The sequence below is a fragment of the Anopheles nili genome, chromosome 3, assembly GCF_943737925.1.
Source record: "Anopheles nili chromosome 3, idAnoNiliSN_F5_01, whole genome shotgun sequence".
Classification (NCBI taxonomy): Eukaryota; Metazoa; Arthropoda; class Insecta; order Diptera; family Culicidae; genus Anopheles; species Anopheles nili.
In genome coordinates this window covers 4,332,546-4,357,824 of record NC_071292.1, presented here as the reverse complement: position 1 = coordinate 4,357,824, position 25,279 = coordinate 4,332,546, and the positions used below count along the sequence as shown (strand labels likewise).

Genomic DNA, 25,279 nt, shown 5'->3' with positions numbered 1-25,279 from the left:
CATCAAAAGAAAATGTTTGTCCACCGGCAGAGGGTCGATGTCGAACGGAATATGTAACATTTTAGATGCTACAACCCCCGTTCAAGGGTGTAATTGTTCGCCTTACGAGCTTCGACCTTACGTAGATCGGGCATGATGCACCGCGTGGTATTATGATCAAACTCCACAGGCCACAAACAGGCAAACGGCTGGTTTCATGGTTTCTCGCCACGCGAGCACTGTTCAACGTTAAAACGATTCCAGGTTCCTGATCAGATGGCTAGTGTACCAACCACCATACTTACCGTTCGTCTCGATTACGGTCCACGGATAATAACCGTGAAGCTCGGGGAAAAAAATCTCCCCTGGGCCAAACTACTTCCCTCGGGCCCACAGTACGGAACTAACCTTTCGACAAATTCTGAACCGCGCTGAGGAATCAATTTTTATGACCCAACGCCCAAAGCGGAAGCGCCATAATGCTGCGAAACGGAAGCTTCCCTTCGTGCGGACAATCCCGCGGTATTTTCCGGGCCACAGTGCAGACGTTCGAATCAAAAGGTAACGGTCAGCCTTTATCCTAAAGGCCGTGAGTGCAAAAGGAGACGATGTAAAAAATAAACCCCCAAACGCGTTTCCCTGCTCGAGGCTCAAGCTACCGTTTCACCGAAAGGGCGAAATACCCGAAGGACGCAGGATATGCGACCCGGTCTGTGGCAAGGGCCTGCGCTGGATCAATGTTTACGTCCGGATCAGCGCGCCTGCATAGAAAAATGGTGCCCGTAATCTTGTTTATCGTACGTTCCGTGTGAATGGGAGATTGATGAAGATTAATTCAAGCTTTGTTTTCAATATCCGGCACGTGTTTTCCATTGTGTTTCGGGACTTATTTTTAAACGCCATATTTTCGACGCCACGGTGCGCTGATGGTCTAGAAATAATATGATTGCACGGGAGCTGATGGTATCCTTTGAAAAGGGTATGACGGTGCCAATGCACAACATAATAATTCATACGAAGCTTTCTGCAGGTTATTGTGGACTTTTTTCTATGTGTGTTAAATTCCCGTTTCTGGACGAGCCCGAGTTTGAGCATATTTTCATCTACAAAGTATGGTATTTAACTTACTATTACTAAACTATTATCATAGACATTGCTAGCTGCGTCAGTTTGTGTGCATAATTTTGAACATCACGATATTGCGCTCAACATCTTTGCTTGTTCGATCGTTGGTTCTAATCTCATTTTCAGCATGACCAAGCCACCTGACAGCGCACAAGCTCACATAAGTGGCAAGCTCTTCTATTTCGCATGCAATTTCCGTAAGAGTCGTTACGATACTCGACGCTCGACCACCGTTGCTGCTGGCTCCGTCCAGCACCCTGGCCCATAGTCACCGTGATTTTCGACTTTTGAGCGGCTAAGGACGAACCCTTCGGTTCGCTGTTCGGCTTCCCGGCTAATGACATCACGAGTGCAACCACGAATGCCCAACGAATGCTTGCATTCACCAATCGAAAACCCCCCGTTCTGGACGCTAGATTGGCTTCGTTAGGCGCAAATCACATACGCTCGAATTTATTACTATTTTCGGGCTCGTCCAGCCATGATGCAAACGGCTCGAGAACCGTTCGATGCCGTTCCAAACCGGACGAGGCATCGCACGATCCCGTGCATGATTGATTAAGCCATTGCAAGCGGAGATGCAACCACGCGGGCGTCCGATAAGCGAACGATTCCACCCACCACCCTAGGAAAAGCCCTGAAACGTGCCGTTTTAATCCACCCGAACGGAACCGAGCGGAATCGGTTGGGAATGCTAAATTTTGAAACACCACTGCCGGTCCGCGGAACATTGCAGGGAGTATTGCACACGACGATGCAGTCAATCCGTTGTCAAACGACCCGCAAAAGGCTCCCTACAAAGTGCTTCGATTGGTTATCACATCAGTTATTAAAAATCTTGCATACGACGTTACGTACGCTTGGGTAACTCCTAGTCAGGTGTGCCTTGTAACGAGGCTGCAATTGCTTTATGGCTTCAATCATCACCAAAGGTTTTTACCGCACATGCGACGGATATTCGTGCAAAGTATCCGCACCAATGGATTACAGCCATTAGCGTAGAATTATCAAATGCTAACCTTCGCAACAGATCACTCCCTCTCGATTTCGAGCTAAGCTCGTACGCCACGATGCAGGGATTTGGAGCTGCCGCAAATGGGTTTTATTAATTTATTAGCTGTCACTCGCGATACACACACTCACACAGACGCTAGCAGAACGGAAGTAAACTCACCTTCAACACCTTTCCACCGATGGAAACCGGGAAAAAATGGCAACTCAACCCGTGGATCGGATTTGCAGTGCTCCTCATCGACACGACGGCCAAAGGACGATGCAGAAGGGTAGTTTTTCCAGCTCCTCGCTCAGCTTCAGTTCCCCACACAATGCCACATGATGGAAATCGGTGCAGCAAAGTGAACACGACACAACCGGCACGATGTATGAGGGCTTTGCTCGGTGGAGTGTGTGCACTCGATTGATAAGCAGGACGGTGTTCATTAGTCTAATCCTGCCGATGGTCGATAGAGCTCGATCACGCACCGGCTCTTTCTGAAATTACTCATCCCCACGTGGGGCCAGGAATACCGCAACCGGGTACGGATTAAACGCCGGGAAAGAGTTCCAGCTCGGAAACGTGTCCACCCAGCTCGGGTGGTTCAATCATCTCGGTTCCATCAACGCGGAAACCATTACCGACCTGAGACACTAATCTAGATTGACAAGTGCACTGGCGGAGGTGGCTGGGAACAGACAGGAGAAGGCGTAAATTGCAGGTTCCTATTTGAAGGAATTAAAGCACGTCGTGTTGCGTCGATTTCCATCCCATTGGATCAGTGCCAAGCGCTTTGCTGCAGACATCAGGACCTGTGGTCCTGAGCGCGAATAAATGTTCCATTGCTGAGGGCTGATGATTACGTTCACTATTTTTCTACACTGTATTTTGAGCATTTGGCCACATATAACAAGCATCATGAAACGCTTTCATCCGTCGGTTTTGTGGAGCAGAATCACAACAAAGAAAAAGATACCGTTTTCGGAATGAACCGATACTATTGAGCCGTCAGGGTACACGCATAAAAGGGGTTGAAAAAAAAACCTAATTTTGTAAAAAAAAAGGTACCGGGAATGGGCGCTGAAATAAATAGTGAAATTGAATCCACAAAAAGAGCTGCGCCAGCAAACCTTTCCGTTTCCGTCTTTTTCTGCTCCTTCTCAACCTGTTCCAGCCGGTGACGACGGTTCCGGTTAAACGGTAAACCACAGCCATCATTTCGATATGCCAAGCTCGGCATCGGTTTTGCAAACGCTGTAAACATTCCCCCATCGTGGGACGACTGTTGGAGGTTCCACCGGCCAAACGGTCAGCTCGATTCAATTGTGCAACATTGGCTGGGAACAATAAATTTAAAGGAATCCAATTTATCGCTCGAATCGCCTGGCCGGCTGCTGGCCCGAACCCGAAACCCCAACAAGTCATGAGTTAATTTTTCCCGATTGCACAACCCGCCTTGGCACCGGCCGGTTCACTTTTCCGGCAACGTTAACATATTCCAGCCACCCATGTGCCCGGAAAAATCTCACCCTCTCTCGCCCTTAACACTCACTCCCTTAACTCCATCAACCCATCGAAACCGCTGAGGAACCAAACTGAACAAATGTCACAACAAAACCCCATCGCTATCGGTTGCTTCCATGCGTCACTTTTACGATTTTCCGAAACCATAATCCCGACGAAAGCGTAATGCCTCGCCGGCAAGGTTGCCCGACCGTGGGTGGGCTATAAATTATGCCACACCGCTGAACCGATACGAAGACGGCCAGGCGTTTGGGTGGAATTATGGCAAAAAGAGAAGCAACCAGCTGGAAACGGCCCTAGATAAATGACAACATTTCTTTTTCACTTTAATTTAACAGGACCGTGGAACAGCTGATGGAGAATCTAATTTGAAGGGAATTTTACTCAACACGTTTGGAATGTAGGGTCGGCAATGAATTAATAGTTCAATTAAAACCAAAAACTCAGCATTTCGCCAACAACCGAAACATCCGGAACAGAAATACCCGAGCATCTAATCTAAGACATTTCGTTTCCATAGCAACGGAATGTCTTCATCCATCCATCAAACGGAAGCTTTGATGACGATGTTTTCTTTTCCTTCTCGACATTTTTCCTCAACGGCACTTCTCAAACTCCTCGGTCGAGTGTTTCTCTCCGAGAGCTCCGAGTGCCTGTTAGCTGTTTGCCTGTGCGGAATTCACTTTTCCCACCGAGCGGCTAATGCGGGCTATTTAGAGGCAAAACTTCGCCAAATCCAATCAGCTCCGAAATCCTTGACCAATTGTTCAATTGAAATCTTTTCCCTTCTCCCTTCAATCAGCCAGTCAATAAAGAGGGAAATCTTGGCCAGCGTGGGACGGGAAAGCGCCGTGGAAATTAACGCTTTATCGAGATTTACAACGGAATCGAAAAACTTCTGCCCGTGCGTTTGTTTGGCTGTTTATTTGTTTTGTTTGCATTTGGCTTCGGCCCTCGAACGGCTTCCGGTGGTTTGGGCGTGGTTTCCGGGGGCGAGAGCCCAACGCCCAACGGCTGGATCACGTTGACGTTAGGGTGTAGAAAAAAACTTCGCCTTCCCTGGGCGAAAGGTGCTGGCCGGCGTGGAAAAAGAAACCCCGAACGGAAGATCGTGGAAAAGTTTCTGATTTCTCGTCAGTCTTAATTGGCATTAATCAGCTTACGATGGGAAGTGATTTCCAACTGCCAATGAATGAAAATCTCGCATCACGCGGACCACCCGAGTTCCTTCGGGTCTCTTGTCCTGGCCGTGAAAGGAACAGCAAGCGAATGGAAAAGAAATTCGTTTTCTTTGCGTTTCTGCTATTTTGGCTCGTCCGCGCTCCATTATGGTGAAAGCAAACTCAACCTACAATTTTTGCGAGACTATTTTAGTACGAACGGAGCAAAGAAAAAAAATGTTTGCATGGAAAACTACATGCAGAAAAAGGTAAAAAAAAACAACTCGCCCAAACAAATCAGTAGACCACCAGCTAGCGGAGCTTAGTTCGCAGAGAAAAACAAACTAGCAGAGCAGCACAAAAAATGCTGCTAGCAAATATTCTTGGAAGCTTTCACTCGAACCGATGGCGTTCCGGTAGGATGAGAAATTCAAGATGCTCATTGCGGTGTATGTGTGTTTGCCTTTGACAAGCTGCTTAGCAAAAGGGCCAACCACTGGGACGATGACCGGTCCTCTTGCACCGCAGCAGCGTCGAGGTTCGTCAAGGAAAAACCTCACACTCTCGCTGTTGCTCTCTCGCTTTCTCTCGTTCACTTTCTTAATTTCCTCCGACTGCCTTTTGCGTCCTGTCTAATTCTATTAATTTATCTCTAATGAAAGGACGAAGGACGTACAATTCGGGTTGCAACGAATGGAAAACGGTAATTCGATCAACACAAAACAGTCCGGGTCCGACCGAGATGGACTTGCCGTGAACTGAGGATGCCGCCAGAGACACGGCCAAGGCTCGTGCTGCGAATAAAAGTAAACAACCGCTGGAAGCTAATGAAATTTAGCACTGACCATCCAACCTGCCCAAGGAAGCTGGACGACGACCGGACCAGAGCCCCGAAGACGAGCCTGCACACCACCGACCTGCAAGGGACGATAAAACTTTTGTCTCGCGCTTGGGTTGCTTAGGCGGTCACCTTCTCGGCGGTCCTGGTCGCTGTTTGTTGCCCGGCCGCCCACGACAAGGAGGCTTTTATGAAAGAATATCTTTGCTTCATTAGAACCCGCACATGTGTCCGTCACGCAAACGAAACCACCGGGAGGCAGCGCAGTGCGAATGGCATTCAATTTACTGGCCCGTTTCAATGTAATCGAATTCCGAGTCACTCCCGTAATTAAATAGCACTCCGGTGGGCGTAAGAAATCCGGCCAGCCACAACCCCGAGAAATCGAGCAACCCACCCGGTGAAGACGATCGATGTAGGCTGTTTTTGAAGAATTTTCCAAGAATCTCGTTAACATGCTAACTCGATCAGGCACGAACCAGGCAGGGTTGCTTTCGTTCCTGCTTGAGGCGATGATTAATGCTCGCTTAAAATGCAACCCTGCCTGGGTGGCTTTGACGTTCGTCTATCCTGGAGGGTGACTTTTCCGCTTCACGCCGGAGCTCAGAAGCACCCTCGACCTAAGCAACCCCCGGGGGCTGATTGAAAATTTCTTAATCTCGCACAGCAAATCACCCTTCAGCATGCGACACTCCGACGGTGGACTTTCTAGAGGCTTTCAACAAGGTTGACCGCAGACTTCCGCTGGAGAAAGCTCATGCTTCGACGCGGGAAAACAATGCCACCAAATGCACCGTGTGCAAGGGCCCGTTCACATGCGACCGTTATTATTGACGTTCCAGCGCTGCTGTCGCTGTGCTAGGGAATGTTTTGTAATTTACACGGCTCAGCACTTCCAGCGAGCACCGCACACGATCTAGGCCAAAGCCGGCACCCTTTGTGCGGTCAACAAAAGAAGTTTCCCTCGCGAGAACATTAAAGCGACATTTCCTTCTTGTTCGCAATTGCACCCAAACAAATGGCTTGTTATTATCGTGAGCCACGGGCTTCCGTCAAGAGCCGGGTGTCCCGGGCGAGCAAAGAATGCATCACGACAAAAGCCTTCTCGAGTGGAAACAAAGGGAGTAAACGTGTCCCAGCTACAAGGACACACTGAAACCCGCTTTCAAAAGTCAGGCAATTGTTTCAGCTGGTTTTTTTTTGTGCGCGCTTCCACGGGCCCTAGCTTTTCAATCCAAAAAACCTTGAACGGAAGCCCACATGTGGCCCGGTGAAGACTCGGGCGTAATCACGTGCACGTTTATTAGCAAATGTCATGTTTGGTGCAAATTTATCACACCATGCAATAGTCATGCACCGCGTGTTAAAACGGCTCCTAACCACGAATCGCACGGGCCCGTAATTTGATAAATCGAAATCGTTTTGATCGGTGCTCAAGACCGCCTAAGATATGCATGATTCACACGGCAATTGCGCTAAGTACGGCGCCGGAGATGCTACCACGAAGGAAAATCCCCTCGCTCGGTGGGTCATGCTTTGGTTTTAAAATGCCCGAAAAGAAACATGCTTGGGAAAACGTGTCCTAACCTTTCACCAAACAAATATGTAAATCACCTTACAGTGCTGTTCGTAAATTGCCAACAAAAACGGCTTGGAAAAACGCTAGCTCAAAAAAAACATTTTCTCCGGATAAAAAGCGCAAGGAGCTTTTCCCGTTCGTTTTTATTTTCCCACTGACCTGAGGCTTGTGCTCCTCGGCACTTGACCATCCCGTGGCCATACAGCGCCGACCTAGAGGTCGCCGGAGGTGGTTCTTCCCGGTCCATTACGGTTTGCGTCGTTCGCCAGCTCGATGGTGTACAATGCCTGGCGGAACTAATGCCGGGCAAGGAAAATTACGCCAGTTTAATGAATAGCGCTAAGAAATCGAAGTTCAGCGGTGTGGTGAAAGTGAGAAAACGTTACTTCTCCCATCGCATCCTCGGGCATGCTGATGCCGGTTGGAAAAACCGACACTGATGGGAGTTATGTTCGACGTTATTGTAATGTTTCACTTCCCACCGTACTCCAGACGGCGTGGGGTAGCGTGAAAATGGACGGATGGGACCGCAGGGAAACACGGCTGGAAGCACGAGCGGTTTCATTATTTTTATGACGTATATTATCATAAAGATTTTCGAATTTTCCTTTAGACTTCCGAGATTTTTACACACTTTCGTGTTTAGGGGGTTCTTGCTGTTTTTTTTTCTTCATCTTCATCTTTCTCTCTTTGAGATAATTTTTCGAGCGCTCATTCACACGTAACGGTCCCCTTTCGCTGGGCCGAGGTTTTTGGCCAGGATGTTTCCATCCCAGCTCCTTTACCACCCCAAGGGCTTCCATCTCACCACCTCGTCCTTATCAGTCACCCGTGTCCGTGGGAAGCTAAACGGTTTCTCCTGCCACTTTCACCTTGAACTGTCATGTTTCGTTCTTCTTTTTTCTCTCTCTCTCTCTCTTTCTCACTCTTACTTGCCTTCTTCCCCTCGAGGCTCGAAGCGTGAAAACCGGCGTGGGAGCAGCAAAATTTGCAATCGACTGCAAATTGACGGAATTTGAACCCACCTGACGGAGGGCGCCAAGGGCTCGCGAGGGCAATAATAAAAACGGTAAGCGAAGGGTGGCGACGGCTTACTAGGCGCTGGAGCACAAACATCGTTAAGAGGAAATGTGATTTATGAAAATTTCCCGCTTAACATCCTTCCAGCCGGCGTGTACCAATTTCGGGCCGTATTAGGATGCAGCGCTTTTGACGGCGCAAATTGCCACGGGTGTTCGACATCGCTCGTGTGGGGTGAAATTTATTTCGCTCACGAACGCCCCATTTACGACATCCACGACGAGCCATCGTCCTGCTTCCTGCGGAAAACGACCATTTAAGCCAGCGAGCTGCGTTTCCGCGACGGTACATGACAATTTTTAATCAACTGCTACACTATCCATATTTAAACACGTCATTAGCACAGCCCTTATTAGAGGGGCGTTTTTCCTGCTCTTGTTTGCTAGTTCATTCCAACTCAGGCACATACATTCAGGCTGCTCGGTATGACACAAATCACAGTCCTTGACCGTCCACCAATGGGGCGGGGTTGATTACATTTGATTTCAATCAATTGTTAGCTCCTTGTTTGCGATTTAACAATGTAATCAAAAGCACCCCAACTCGCTCCGTTTGCAGTTGAAAAAATTAATTACTCTGCCAGGCATATCAAATTCCAAAATAATTATCTAATTTCGACCGTTTTCGCACACAACCACAATCACACACCGGCACAACCGACAAACCAACCGACCCACCATCGCCATCGAAACATCAAAGAATAGCTTTAGGCACAGCTCTCGGTTCCCAATCAAAAGCGTCCCCGGTGAGCCGTTGTTTCGCAACACAAACATCACCACGAACAAAAACATTCCCAGACCCACTCTAGCGTAATCCTTTTCGCGTTTGCCCGCAGCAACAATGGATCCTGTGTCCCTCCATCCTCCCCAGTAAGAGATTCATTTATTTTTCAATCAAAACAAAATAACATTATCATATCAATGCAACGGCGGAAAAATTATGCAGATCGGTGCCATTAACCGAAAATGCCACGGCTGCTGCTACGTCCGTGCCAAAACTGGCCTCCGACGGGTTTGCAATATTTCGACGCTGGCTCGTGAGCGGTGGATTGAAGGGAAAACACATAAAACCCACGCACGGAAAATATACAAACGACCGAGTCAACCGGGACGATCCATTGCACGGTCTACGGTGGAATTGACGGCGGGGTAGAATCGAATTTTGAACAACGACCCCGTGGAATGTGACAAAGGTTACCTGCGCGATTGGGGCATGTTGGCGTTTATGCATTCGCGCGCCCAAACCAGACGAGTTGCGTTAAAGCTGTGGCACGTGGAAACGCCATGAAACGGAGGGTGGCGAGAGAAAACCCAACCGTTTAGCCGACATCCGAAAATGCGCTACAATTATGCAGATCACAATATCACAAGCACAAACTCCTGGATGGCCACAACCCGCCGCTAGACAATGGCATTCCAAAAGCCGGTTCCACCAGCCGTTGGAGAGAGAAAGAAAGCGAGAGAGATGAAAAAAAAACTCCCATACGAAGTGAATTTTGATGATTATGATGATAATAATAAGCATATGGATTATGCATAGTCACGAAACAAAACAGCAACAGCCCGTCGCTAGGCGCGTTCACTCACACAAGCGTCGGGTTTGTGCCCGGCATTGGTTGATTTTTTCTTCCTCCCCAAATCGGGAAATTCCAAAACCACAATCCTAGTTTCCATGGTGGCGCGTGGCGTGTGGTTTATTTTATCTGTTCTCCCACCACACCGTGGTATGCCGGGTTTCCCTTCGCTGCGCGAGGAATCTTGACCAAAACATGGTGAAGTCGGGGAAAAATTGTTGCGTTCGCTGCGCTTTCATTTCGGTTCAATACATACTCAGCTACGAGGGATCAAAATTGGCTCGTAAATGCGTAGCAGCGGCTGACGAGAACCATCGGCTCTTTGAGCTTTGCGTTTCAGTTCAATCTCAATCGATGGCTAGAGTGAGGTCATTCATCGGTTATGGGTTATCGCTATGAAACGCATATATATTTTTTTTCTATTACACTCCAGTCTTCGTCAGGAAGTTTTCCTCTTTCCCTGCAAGTGTGCGATTGTTTTCCATCGCTGCTTCATTACGGCGTATCACGATCGCTCACGATTACGATGATAATGTGATGAGAATACGAATTTGATTCAACCTTTTTTTTTCGGCAGAGGTAGGGCATTTTATTACCGAACCGAATAGTACACCTCGATTGATTGATTTCCTTACGTTGGCGTGTCTAAGGGAAACATTTTCATGACCACATGAGTGCGAAAAAGCAACCAAACGGCCACACGGCATGAACGTAACGGATAAACCTTGCATATGCCCTCGAGAGTGACGTTTGATCTATCGGATTGAGCGTTAACACGAGCGTTTCCCCGCGTTCAGTTTTCCCGCGTGACTGAACATGCCAGCACGACGTCAAACACACACGCAACGCGACGGAAACGTAATCGGTTTACAAAATGGTCACCCTTAGAGCGAAATGGAACGACCAGCCATCTCCCATAAGGCACGCTCAATTGATCAGAATAATTGGTCATCGGGATTGTAGTACAATCCATTAAGCTTATCGCAACGATGCGACGCATCGATAAATTATCTGTCCCGCTCACTGGGAATGCTCCATCGAGCGCAACATGTACCGGCTCCGGCGGACTTCCACCCACAGGCTCTGTCACAGGCTCCTCTTTCCCATCGTCAGCTTCCGCTGCCGGAATAATAAGTGGATTTACTTTTTCTATTAAAATTTCACGCACCATCGCACCGACCCGGGCGTTACAGGCGCTTGCGAAACAGCGTCCGTGGCCAATCCCTGCAGGTAATTTGGTGCCGCTCGGCTGGAGGGTTCCACGGTGCGACCGACGGCGATATTCCGCACGTAAATGAGGAATTGGGTATGGCCAGTGGGTGGGGATGAAGTAGCAAGAGAAAAAAAAAGACAGCACAAGAACAACATCCTTACACCATCGCCACCGTTATCGTCGTCCGTCTTAATCCAACCATCTAACAGCCGGCAGCCAATTGTCAACTTCCCGTGATGTAGCGTGGAGAGTGCGAGGAAAGCACGGGGAACACCCCGGGTGCCATTTTCTCGGCCAGCGAAACCACGGGAAAAATCTATCCGCACTCATACGAACCCGCCCGACCGACGATGGGGCGAACCGTGCAAACGCGGTGGACGACGCCAACGACGACGATTCCCGCGAGAGCTTATGCATAATCTTACAAATGTTAATAAATCTTTTCCGCTTTTCATTTATTTTCCACAGCGGCGCGCTTTTGTCGCTGCGGTCCGGAAACAGGACTAAGTGCAAGGAAGCCCGCAAACGCCGTAACGGGACACGAAAGAGCGAGACGCAGCGAGCGGCACGAGCGAATCGAGTGGAATGGAAAAAGTAAGGAAAATTAAATCCACTGAATTCAAGCCCTTGGTCCCCTGTGCTAATCCCGCCGTCCCATGCCCACTCACAGCGTAGTACACACACATACACACCCATCCACCCACAACCAATTCCCCGAGGCATTGGTTCGCATCGGCAAGGAATCCCCGGTAGTGAAGGGACTAAGGTATTATGGTCTCGAATATCCTTGGGATACTCGGTGCGTAGGCTGGTGGGCGTGCTGGAGTGAGTAGAGCGGGGATTTTTTCTAATTTTCTACAAACCACTGGTGGCATTTTCAATTTATCCAGCACCTCTCGCTCGTGTCCCTGCTCATCCTCGCCGGGACTCATCCTGGCGGGACAGTAAGAGAGACAAGCGTCCCAACGAATGGATGGAAACGGGCAGGCAATAGGAACAGAGTTAATGAAAGAATATTGCGGTTTTCCGTGGACAAATCCTGCCTCGTGTATCCGCTCCCATGGAAGCGACTCCCCTGCCAGCTTGCATCTTGGCAGGCGATGTTTCTGATTGACGAATGTCGGGTGCGTCTTCTTCATCAGGCAATTTGCTTCTTCGAAGGGGCCATTTTGCGAACGGAAGAATCGATTCAAATAACATAACCAACGGCATCCTGTGTGCTCGATCGTTTTATCGCGGGTTTTTCAGATAAAACGAGAGCGCATCGATCGCAATACGACACTCACACGGTTACAAATCGTCCCGATAATACCAATTACACGCCATTCATTTTGTTTGTACGTTATCACTACCGCAGCATGCTAATCCGTTGCCAATTTGATCAAGTGTTCCATTTGCCACGATCGATTTAAGACACCATTAACATATTTGGAGGTTTAATGGGCATGTTGCAAAAATTAACAGTTTGTTAGGCATTATTCTCCTCCTTTTAGAGGGAATCAAAACCGAAATCTTTCACAGGAACGCGCGGTATTAATTATGCAGGATAGCCACAGCCCTAAATTGGAACCACGCTAAATGCGCTCCATCCTAGCTCCAAGTGACGATCGTGTAGCGTGTTTCTGTTGCTTCCCACAATGCCGTCATTAGCAAAGGTTTAATAATAATCCTTTATTTTACCAAAACCCACGCGCCAGGCTTCCACGGCGCTAACAAGCAACAGTCTTCTCATTTGGCAACCATATTAAACATGTCACTTCTCGGCATCGGCTGGTTCGCCTTGGCACCCGGCCAAATCTTCAAAGCGGAGTTCCGATGGCGCTCCCCGTGCCGCCGAGACGGATAATCTTTGATTCCAGGCACAGGCCTCGGCCCAAAAGCCGTCCATAACTAATTCATCGAAGCGAAGCCCTCGTCGCAATCAAAAGCACGTCAACGTAGCCCTCGTACCACCGACACCAGGCCACGGAGGCCCGCGAGCGATCGCGACCAAATCAAAACAATTTTCCCAACACAAAACATTCCATCAAAGGAAAAGATGTACAGCACATGCCCTGCGCCTTGCCAGCAAACAGTGACGGTGACGATGGCGGCGGTAGCTTTAATATCAAATAACACCGTCAATCACCATGCGCCTCCATTGGGGGCTAGCTAGCTGCTGGTGGATGGCACGTGTGCGCGCGTGTATGTGTGCGAGAGTTTCCAGTGATTTTGATAACGTGCTCAAAAATCAATACCGTTTGCTACAAACGAGCTTCCCGAGCGGGTGACATCAAAGGGAAATCTTCATTAGGATCATGTTTTATCACAAAAACGGGCGTATCACAGCCGAATCTGTCGGTGTACATGCGTGGTGTACACGTACATGCGTGCCATGTGAGTATGTGTGGGTGTTCGTTTGTGTGTGCGCGTTTGTGTGAAAGAGCGAGAGAGAGAGAGAGAGAGAGAGAAGAAGAAGAAGAAGAGGATGAGGTATTGGAAAAATAACCAACGGCAAGCCGAGCACTAAGCGCATTCATTCGACACACGTTCGGATCACTTATGATAATCAGTTTCCAATTAGTATTCATACCACTCTCACGCACGCCTACGCCTCCATCGGTCTCCTCGTTCGAGGCCTGTGGCATTAAGCCCTGAAGCGTCAGCTCACATGCTCGAGCAGTTCTACAATCTATTATCCGAGCGATCGGCCCGGCTGTGAACCGTTAGATCCGGCCCTAGTCCTGAACCGGGCCAGTCGAAACGGGACACTTTCGGGCGGGCAACCGAACGACCGCTTTCCCGGTGGTCCCGGTCCCGGCATAAAATTAATTAATTTTCTCTTACCCCATTTTTCCATCCATCGACATATTTTGTGCGCAAAATGCAACCCCTGCATCCGTTCCCTGTGGCGGTGCATCTTTAGAAGCCTTTGGTGAGCGTTTCCATTCCGAAACCGACTCCGCTCGAGGATCATCTTCCTGCATCAAGGTGTTTTTTTTTGTCCTGCTCGTGTGTAGCTTTCCGTGTGCCATATCCGGAAATGCATACCCACCACCGGACCGATGACCGGATGCAGATAATTGAGTTTTAATGGCCGCCCAGACACACACGCATCGCAATGTGGTCCCCTTTTTGGATACACGAGTCGGCTCATGGACCGGATCGGCTGGTATGCGTGGGGGAGGGAGAGTTTTTCCAAAGAATGCCACCTGCCAGCCCAGGCCAACTCAGTGACCAATCGATGCACGTCCAAAAATGAGGCCTTCCAATTGGGAACCATTGGAATAGTTTTGCTCGAAACTCAATAAAAACCCAATCACTTTGGCGGTAAATTAAATTTTTCAAATTGATTTGTTTACTCCCGACGGGTCGCTGGAGCGTTCAATCGCACCATCCCACCATCTCGCTTTCCACGGGAAATTGAGCTGCATTTGCGCATCGGTTCCACCGGTGCAACGATTTCAGTTGATCGAATTATCAACGGGGTGCATGTTGCTCCCAACGTTTTTCGCCCAACGAACCTCGATTAGCCCCAGCGGAAGCATAATTGTCATGTATTCCTCGCTGCAACCCAGGATCCTGCTGGCTGAACGGCCGGTGGTGGGAAAACTTTCAGATAAATGCACCGGCGAAAAAAACCATTCATGCTGAAGAACGCCTTCCCGAACTGGGCGCGCTTTGACGAGTTTTCGTAAGCGTTCATTTCAACAGCCACGGCCACCAACCGGTTGGAAAGTGTCTCTAATTAGAACTATTTACATAATTATCCACTTGTAAAACTAACTTTCCGGCGCACGGTGCGCGGGTTTTCTTTCAAACGCAAGCGAGAGAGAGAGAGAAAAAAAAACCCCTGCCCAACAATGCTGAGACGCCGGTGTGGGCTCCGCGCAATTGAGACTTTCATCACGTTCCGGAAAAACCAACGGAAACCAACTCGCACCGTTTTGCTGTGCCTTTCTTTCCGGTCCGGGCAGTGAGCCGTATCCCCGGACGTAAGATTCCTTCCGAACTCCCGCTCCATTTTTTGTCCACTCGTAAGCACAACTTTCCCGAACCCTCGCGCTGTAGTTGCGCCTTCGAAGAAAGCGGAAAAAATGATCTACACACACACACACTTACTTACGGGATGTGACGCCACGAGCGTCGAAAAAAAACGCACGATCGTCCGACTCCCCCAGGTAGCTTGCCAGAGTTGTTGTCCTCTTTTTCTTCAACTTTTTTTGTGCATACTTGTCTTCACGTTTCTCAATTAAATTTTCGTTTTTTCACCACTGAAACCATTCGAGTGCCGAGCGCAAAAAGAAAAAGGGTTCTTTTGCACAAGAAACCAGACCCAAACGGACTGTGGAAAGGAAAAAGTTTGAGTGCCGTGCAAAAGTTAATGTAATTTGCGAGACTTGTTTCTACACGATCCCGCTGGGTGAGATCGCCAGGATGCACATGAATGCGATAGATGAGAGAGAGAGAAAGAGAGAGAAAGAAAGAGATAGACCCACAGCAACGCTGTTGCAAGGATGCTTGGTACAAAAAGCAGTTTTCGGGTGGTCTCTATCGCAATGAGATGAGAGTGCTACAAATAATTGATGCTTAACTAATCACAGTGTTGCGAGTGCTCTTTATCCCTACAGCAAAATGTTGTACCAATAGTGAAGAAACCTTCCAACCACAATGGTACAGAAGCTCAAATCCATGTCAAAGTAAGACCTCAACGATGCGCCCAAGGCCGGACACGATCGAGGTATTTTGTAGCCTGCCACAGAATTCCTCATATTTATATACGTCATCATTCATCCTTCGCTCGATGGTCTTCCTTTTTCCTGGAATGTCTGCACCTTCATCAACCGGACCGCCTTACGGCCAAAAGGACGACGAAGTGCGGAAAATTGTGTTCGATATTTTATGGCCATTTTGCCGACGCTTTTCTCGGCGTTCCGTGTCCAACAATCGAGCAGTGACACTCTCACACTCACACAATCACCTTCTTGCCGTTAGCTCGAAGGTGTAATCGAAGCAACCATTGTTCCTTGCACCAGGATACAAGATATTTGTCCTGGTAATGGCCACCTACCGTCCCGTGTTGCGTCGGCACCGATTTAGAAAAGCTCATTCATTCCGACGACGCGTGTGGTTGGGCTCCATTACAGCCACACCAAGTGGTGGAATTGGCCCTCCGGCATGCCCTGTCCGTTGAAGTGTCGGCTGTTTTCCCGTGCAGCCCCGGCACACCGTAACATGTGTTCGGATGTGATAATATTTTCATTATATTTTCATGTAGTTTTAATTAAAACGATGCAACATGTGTAGCGAAGTGAAAACATTTTCATTATAGAAAAGCTGCCACGTCGCTTTCGTCGCCCCGTCCGGCAGGGGCGAACGCCGCAAAGACGAGGAAAGCCAGATGGTAAAAATAGGAATTCGTGCGTAATAGCAGTCACTATTAACCCTACCCAGCGGGAAGCAACGCCGGTCGTGCTGGAAAGTGGCCAGCACGGCGTGTGTTGCGTGCCACAGCACCAGCTGCCCGTTACGCCTGCAAACCTCCTGCCAAGTCGGACATTCCGTTGCAACGAAAAGGCACTTCGCATTTTCCCGATCCGATCCACGAGGACTATCCACTTGCCACTTGCCGTTTGGCACTTGGGTTGGCTTCGAGCACGTGCGCAGGAAAAGTTGCAGACATCTTAACTAGCTGCAGTTGTGTAATTGCCCGCCGGAACACGTCGCCGGTTGAGGCGTGAGTGGTAATTCTGCTAAATGAATGACAGCAAACGCTGCGTGGTTTATTTAATTTTTGCTCTCGACTAAACGGTAATATGCTGCTTCTTGGCATACAGTATTTGAATTCAAACCACTGTGCAAAGGCAAATAACGACCTGTTTGGCCTTCCGATTATTTTCGTCACACGCATCACAATTTGTGGCATGCAATCGTTTCATTTGTGCAATTCACCAAAATTCAAAAGCAACTACCAAAAACAAACAAACAATCCAATGCTTTTATTCCATTCATTTTCGAGCTATTTTTCTTCCCCATTCTTTGTAGTTCTTTTTACATAATTTATCATGCTTTTGCACGCTTTTTTCACCACAACGCATTTATTGGTCGATTATGGCCGCACATGCATAATTTTTCTCATGCACAGCGATTGCATTCCCGTTTATTGTTTGTGTTTGCAGCGATCTACTGTGAATTTTAATATGAACCCATGGGGACGATAGTACTCAACAGCTCGTCCTTGCCTACTTTGATGGAAAAAATGGCACGTCATCAAACCACGATGACAGATACACACACACACACACAAAGCACACACCCAGTGGCGTAGTATTCGCCGCTTCATTTACATAATCCTTGCGCTGTGTGCCACGAGCGGCTCCGCTGTGCCGGCTTACGAGTGAGTGATTTTTCCACCATTTCCATCTTTCCCCCGGGCCAGCAAAAGAGAGACAATGGCCAAACCGATGTTTTAATAAACATTCACATTTCAACAAGTTCCCTCGTCACCCCCATCTGATTGAATTGCCACCCTTCACCGCGAGAGCTGGTCCGCGCCGGTTCCCCAAACTCGTGGCACAAAAATGTGATGATAATAAATGGAAATGAAAATAAGATAAATTTCTATAAACCCCCGCACCGTGGCCACGTCGAGCTGCTGGACGCGAGTCTGCGTCACGTCGGTCGAACTTTCGTAATCACATTACAGCGCGTTTGGGGAGGATGTTTTTCTTTTTGTTATTTCCAACGTTATTTCCGGCTGAATATTTGTCTCCTGCTTTCTTTGTCAGCTCTATTATTGCAAAGAAAAACTTCATTTTCCTCCTCGCTTGGCTTCGGGGAACCTCGGTTGGTGTGAAAGTCAGCCTCGATAAAAATAGCATCCCACAAGCTTCAACAATGCCTATCAAATGGATTTCTGGACATCCTGCCACGAGCCTTCCATCATAATTTCATTAATTTACCACACAAAAAGCGACCATAGGTCACGGTACAGTGAACGGAACCTTGAGCCAACCAGTCCTCCTGTTGACTGTCAGCCGTACTTCAGGCTTCGGTTTGTTGCTGTGTCACTGTCTCACTGCTGTAGTCATTCCCACCAGGATGACTCCACCGTTTGAAGCTCTCGGTGTTCGGATCTATTTCGGTTGCGGGACAGAGTCACCACTGCAAAAGTTGTGTTACTTCCCTGAGAGGTAGTTTCTGTCCGATCAACACCTCGACCTCAAGCGACCGACGCGGAATGATAAAGTTAATGTGTTTGTTTAATGATCCTCAAATCGAATTACACCCCGTCGATGGTGATTGATTGAGCCGGTCGTCGGAGCCCTTCATTACCTTGGCTTGAGATTGTCTCTCTGCCACAGAGAGTCTCTTATCGCTCGCATTCACCAACCTTGATGACAAACGCGCTGTTGACAGGGCGCGTACACAAGACTGCGAGTCGTCGTCTTGCGAAGGCGTACCGCGCCTGAGCCATTTTTCACTTTTTTCTTCAAAAACTGTATGTTTCATGCTCGATTGCTCGGCCCACCAACACGAGGTAGATAAGGAATACCGAACCTGTCTTCCAAGCCACGGAGTCAATAAATCCTGCCGCACGGAGCCAATCAATCTGTCGGAAATGTGTACCGATGCCACCGTCAACAAGTGGCGTAACTCGATTTGACCTGCCAGGAGAGTAGGCCGATGTACGATGCCCGATAGTTGAGACGGTTGCAGGCGCTACTTGGTAAACAACCCAAGTGCCGTAGGCTTGATGAAAAATTAGTCCTTTCCACAACGGAAACACTCTTGGGTGGCATCGACACGACGGTGTGAAAGAGAAGCTTCACATGGATGGTACGAGAAACGCCGACTAGTCCTGTATTTGATAAATGTGTTTCCATATTTTTAAAGCCCATCTACCGAGCTTATTCGCGTTTTTGGAAAGTGATTTCATCCACTTTGACAAAGCTACCCAAAGAAAAGCTTCGTAGTTTTAGACAAATATTTGAACGGATTGTATTTCACACGCCGTTTACGAATTCTCACGAAACCAGCTTATCAATCATGTCCAAGAGCCACGCCGCAATCAATCACCGGGGTTCTTATTTCGCTGTAACGGATTAATCTTTGCACGATTGTCATGGTTACAAATCTTGCCGGCCAAAGGCGCCTTGGCTCACTTTTTAATAACACACCATGACGAACCAAGGGCTTTCACACGGTTGCTTGGATGGAAATAGAATTCCCGTTTTCCGTAAGCCCTCTTGACCCTGGGGCGAGTGAGAAAAACGAATCTACCGCTTGGAGCCCCTATCTTGGCCACCGCTGGAGGGCGCGTACCGAGAAAACCTCGAGGATCATCCGGCTATTCACATCTCAGATAAACGAAATGTGTCAATGTGATACTTCAACCCGTGAACAATGTGTCTCCGAGAGACGGAACCCCTTTCTCGCCTTGCCCCACGGTCACGCTTCCTTTTCCGGTTGCCGTGGCTCCCGCTCGCACGCTTAATGACGCATGAAGCGGAAGATCGAGTGGCGTGAATTGAAATTTTGATAAATCACGCACATGACTTTCGGAAAAATGGCTTTCTTATCTCACCCGCCCCAGGGGAGCGCTCGGCCCCTGAGCGACCGTTTCTTTCCAGACCAGCACGCAAGCGAGCCGTGCACGCACTTGCCGCATTTTCTCGGTTCCTTCCGTGTCACCGACACACCGAGCGGTGCTATCGAGTCATCAAAATAAATTGGAATCTTCGGGTGACATGGATCCTGGAACGGGTAACCAGGCGCCTCCATCGGCTGTCCAGAGTGGGGCACTGGGCGTCTCCATCGGGAACACTCCACGTGCGCTGCTGGACGGAAATTTTATCGTATTTCAACTAGACAGTTTAAGCTGCATCCCATGAGATGGCCAATACCAGGAAAATGATAAACGTTCACAAACAGGATCCACGGGGCCGATGGGTTCGCACTCGAGCTCCATTCACATCGAAACCGTATATGTGCGACATGTTCGACCGAGGACGAAAAACGCTGATCCAACACGTAAGAATTATCATTTACATTCAATTTTTACACCATACACAAGCCACGAAACAAATACACCTTTCGACCATTGTGCACCGGAACAAGAGAGGAACAAGGAGGGGACCAAGTTCACCTCCTCGGAGTGCCTCGGCAGGTACTCTAACTGATGGCCATAGCATGACGCTCGTTTTCCACCCCCAGAAGCGAACGCTTTCCTTTCCATCGATTGAAGCATTTACTAGACGTGTTTATACAACGGCCAGGGCGACGGATAGATGGATTACAAATGACTCGGATAAGCTCAACACAAAACCCGTCTCGGCCAGGCTTCCCGATCCCGTGGGTGCTGTTGCATACATAATGCCAAAGCAAGGGTTTTCACCCGCATCAGGGAGATGCACCAAACCTCCTTCCACCGTCAAAGCCCTATAATGCTAAGAGTGCTATAGTAGCACCGGCACTGCGCTGTGCAATGAAAAATTCCCCAAACGCCCCCACACAAATCCACCCCACATTGACGAAAATAGAAAATAATGCACACGAAAGCACGCATTCTAGTTCGTCTCTCGGCCCGACCGGGAACGAGCGGGACCTCCATGACCTACCCTACGTTCCCGGGAAAGGCAAATACATTGACCTTTTTCCTCGTGTCGGAAAAATGAGCTGCACACTTTGCCTCCCAGTCGTTGTGATGCAACGATGGAAAAATGCACCATCGCTTGCCCTTTCCTGGGATCCCATCGTGAACCCGGGGAGTTTTATGCGTGACCCAGCCTGACCGTATGTGGCCGGTATATTTATTAGAATGTTTATTTTATGTGAAATGCTCGCTTCATGAATCTAAACGAGCACGGCCAAATAGCAATCACTCACCCACACCCACCTGGCACCGTGGTGGCCAAGCGCTTGCGTTCCGTTCGGTACCGCTTTCAGCACGGCTAAAAAAGGGACCTGTTGCCTTCGTTGAATGGTGAACAGCTAGGGGAGGCCGTCATTACGATGGCTTCGCGAAGAATGGGAAAGGAGTTTCCCGTTGGCTCGATGTTCGTGGCCTGGTCGTAATTGGCCGGATGGACAAATGATTTGTTGCGGCGAAAAGGGGTATGACTCGGGCTAGGACTCGGTTCGTGCTTTATTGCACGGCTGTCTCCATGGGTTCCGCGTATTTCCATACACGCTCAGCAACCACCGGAACGGGGGCCAATTACGACGATCGTAAAAACTGTGAAACGTTCAAGATTTCACCCTTAACTGAAACGATGCGCCTTCCGGTGGAGTCAGAAAGCTTGGCACCAGCTCGACGGGTTTGGCAAGGTCCGTTCATTATCAAAACTATGCACATCACACTTAAACTAAATGGAGCGATTATAGCGCAGAGTATAGCGGGAATGATAAAGGTGTTCTAAAGCGTGGATCTAATGAACTAAAGGACATGTCATCGACCAGAGCATGTAAAGCTTTATTCGCTGATCTATCGCATATCACTGCGTTCGGTTTTATGTGAATAATATAAAATAAACTACCACTTATGGCATTGCAATTCATTACGTTGTTCGCTGGAAATTCATACCCAAAGTTACTCATACCATTCTGCGCGATAAACATCACGAACGCTTGTGTGAAAACGTGTGTTCATAACGCTACCGATCGACTCGCGTTCGTTGAGTTATCTTTTCCATTTGTCGACTGCAACCCTTCTAGGCACAATTATGCACATATTATGCACTTCCCTGCTCCAACACGAAAGATTCGATGGCGTAAATTTGCAGCATACCGACGGAGCCCGTACACAACGAAATTTTCCTCGTCTTCTTCATTCCGAAAGCATCCTCACAAACACACACTCTCGGAATTGCACACGAATAATGCATCATCATCCCGATGAAATATGGAACAATTCTTCTTGTGTTTCATGTTAAATAACCACAGCCAGCATAAACCGACCACGTCCCAGGGTTGTTTTTCATATTCTAATGTACCAACGGAATGAGCATCGTTCGCCCCCGTTCCGCTCGGTGCTGGCACATCGTCGAATTTGTTTGCAAATAAACTGCATGATCATTTCCCAGCTAGATCGGCTGCACGACCGTCGTTCCTTGTTGCCTCATTTTCTCTCTCTCTCTCTCTCTCTCTCTTCTGCCGTTACCGTTGCCTTCTCCGCTCGAAGAAATGTGAAACTTTTATGGCATAATTCTTCAAAACGCAACCGACAAGCAGAAGCAGCCGAGGAAAAAACACTGCCGAGAATTGCAAAATAACATTGCCATGTTCTTTGTTCGGTCCCGGATCGTTCGGAGCTCCCTCGTTCCAACCGGTTTCCACACACGTACACACACACACACACATACGCATATCACATACTTTGCATGTTGACTTCTTGAGGAACCGCCCACAACACATCGTGCCTTGAGCGGCATGTTTCGCCGGATGGTGAAATGAAAATGTTTTCCACAAACCCGTGTCCTTAGCCGACCCATTTTCGACCCCGACCCCGTCAGCCTCGATGGGGTACGTGGGGATGGAAATTATTTCACAGTGTCTCGTGCAATCAAAACGAAATTGATCTGTCATATTCCGCTCGTTTCGTCGGTGTTGGGTTGCTGCTGAAACCCGGTATGGACCTTCCCTGAATCGGAGTGCCCATTTTGGTGATTGTTCATTTCTCGAAGTAGGCGTCGCTCGCATTGACGTTTCAAAATTAAACCACATTTTTACGCCAGCTCCAAACTATCTATCTCGAGTAATCCTGACAGTTTGTATGCGTATAGGCTCATCTGAGCATTAGTGACTATACCTGGATCTACGTTGAACATTCATTCCCTCTACCGGAACTCCGATTGGCAGCTGAATTAAAGTTCCATTTTAACGCTACCAACGTCCAAGAAAAGCATCCTACGTACAGCAACCCCTTTGCAATGCACAAAATCAATGCCTAACTACTCTTTTCATACTCTATTCATTACCTACAGCTGAACGACGAGTGGGAATGATTTCGATGTTAACGACGGGCAACAATGTCGAGCATCTCACCATGCAAAACAGGGCGTGTCGGCTTGCTACCGAATGCCGGAAGAAATTGAAATCATAAGTCAGCCGGGTGGGCGAAAGTTTGGCCGAGCAAGTTTTCTCCATTACGCGATCGTTCATCCATCGATGGGGCTGGTGGGAACGGATATGTGAGCGGAAAGCTCAGGGAACTCGAGTGAAACTATTTCTTCGCCCACAAACGAACGGTGCACTATCACACCGTTCGTTCGTTGATAAAATATGTACATGTTTTTCTTTCGCACACCACCGGGCGCTCGCTGGCAGCAAATGCAGGCGGACGGTTTGCTGATTTTGCTTTTACAAGTTCATAATTTGATTAGAGATGCAGCCCGGGATAAAAAATCAATAAATACACATGGGTATTAATTTTTCAACAAATTCATAAACTTTCCAGTACCCCCCCGCCTAGTCCGAAGCGGTTGGTTTTGGTTTTCAGTTATTGCTTTTTATCCTTCGCAAAGTTTATGTTTCGGGCATCCCGTGCGGGCTGCATGAATTTCCTATGGGAATCAGAACACATGCTGAATGGTTCGTTGGGCTCCATTGGAGCAATCGGCTCAAAGTTTAAGATTACGCTCCATTCGGTGTGTAACATGCACTGAAATGGGTGGTAAAAGTTATCAAAAAAAATCGGACCAAAATTTTATCACCGTGTAGAAACTGCAGCCTGCTCAACTGTCGGTGCGAACTGAATAAAATCTGCTAGGAGTGATGGAAGAATCTATCAGATATGGAATGCGAAAATCATAAACATATACTCAATATGCTGTTGTTTTGATTCATTAGTGCATAACTACATGCTTGTTGTTTGCATTGCGTACTTTCCGTATTGTCCAGCAAAAATTCCCATGAATCATCCCGACATATCGCCGAATGCCGTCATTTTTGTATACAAACGAAGTGATCTGCTGGGGTTATCGCTAGAAAAAAAACCAGCGATAAGCATTTGTCGATCGTATAATGCCGCACACGGCGTCTGTGAAGCAAACCAGTTTGAGTAGAGTGATCGCATCGACAACATGTATCGAGCATTGTGCGCGTTAGTGGTTCTGTTAGTGGCATTTGAACAAGTGTCCTGCCATGGAGATTTTCGAGGACGACATAGCCACAGACATGATCACCATAATCACCATCGCCACCGACACCACAAACCAAACCCGCTTCTGTTCCTTAATTTCGCCATCTACGAGCCGAAAGGAGTAGAATTGTCGATCCGCCGACCAAACAGCTCCGCACAGTACTTTGCTGTCGAGTTGTTCATCAACAACCCGGATGGAGACAAACCCGATGTCTCTCTCAACACGACGGAAGTGATCTACGGCAAGTATATCGTGCGAGACCCGGAAGCAATCCTGAAACCGGGTGATTCCGTTAACGTTACGACGTACTTCGGTTACACGGATGGTGACACTCAAAAAATCAGCATGAGGATGTTCATTTTTAGTGAGTACAGTTTAGTGACCTGATGATCCTGTGGTTGTTCAAGAATTATCGCTCTTCATTTCCAGCCCACATGATCACTAGAAACTGCACATGCGAAAATGCTACGCAGATCGAGACCACTTCTCGGAAGCCGTTTCTCTCGGTCCCTCCATGGTCCCGATCATCTACTACTATCCCTTCTCGCGCTCCACGTCCAACACAGGCAAGGATAGCAAGAACGACAACAACGACTACAACTCCACAACCCACCTCTACCATCTCGAGCAATCTGGAACTCTCCGATATGGACTACTCCGACGAGCAGTTCGATTGTGAGATCGATCCCGAAACGAACCTCTGCACGACGGCCAACCTGATCGACGTACGGCACAGCAGCGAATATCGCCCACAGAAAATGGTCACCAATGCAGGACCCGAACAGGAGTTGGCCACACTCCGAGGCGTCATCAAGATGCTGAACGATCGGTGCTCAAACAAGCCACGAACCAAATACCTTACCCTGGCTATCTCTGGCCAATCCGCCGAAGAGTCCGTTGACTGGATGGCGTATGTCCGGCGTTCTTTGTCGGTGTCCCCGAAGCTGACCGAGCTGGCGGAAACTGCGCTGGAAAGTGCCAAACCGCACGGAGACGTCATCATGTTCGAGATGAAAACATCTCTCGATAAGCTCAAGCTGCTGTATCTCACCAAAAAGAACGGCATGACATCGGTGCAGGACTTAGACTAAAG

At 48.4% G+C, this 25,279-nt stretch overlaps 2 protein-coding genes across 2 annotated transcripts in view; both read left to right on the top strand.

Moving 5' to 3' along the window:
• The window catches only part of LOC128727851 (uncharacterized), a 59,821-nt gene extending 36,772 nt beyond the window's left edge, over positions 1 to 23,049 (top strand). The window contains exon 4 of the mRNA XM_053821798.1: positions 23,029 to 23,049. Coding sequence (XP_053677773.1) covers positions 23,029 to 23,049 — 21 coding nt within the window. The remainder of the gene's footprint in view (positions 1 to 23,028) is intronic.
• A 1,067-nt stretch (positions 23,050 to 24,116) lies between these two features.
• On the top strand, positions 24,117 to 25,279 carry LOC128726192 (uncharacterized). Its single transcript, XM_053819985.1, has 2 exons — positions 24,117 to 24,550; positions 24,616 to 25,279. Exons 1-2 carry the CDS (start codon positions 24,127 to 24,129, stop codon positions 25,275 to 25,277), a joined length of 1,086 nt encoding a protein of 361 aa, XP_053675960.1. The 5' UTR covers positions 24,117 to 24,126; the 3' UTR covers positions 25,278 to 25,279.

Excerpts from the sequence above, each read along its gene's own strand:
- LOC128726192 (XM_053819985.1), top strand. The coding sequence starts at position 24,127 with ATGTATCGAGCATTGTGCGCGTTAGTGGTTCTGTTAGTGGCATTTGAA. Across the intron at positions 24,551-24,615 it reads CATGAGGATGTTCATTTTTA|CCCACATGATCACTAGAAAC; the intron begins GTGAGTACAGTT and ends CTTCATTTCCAG.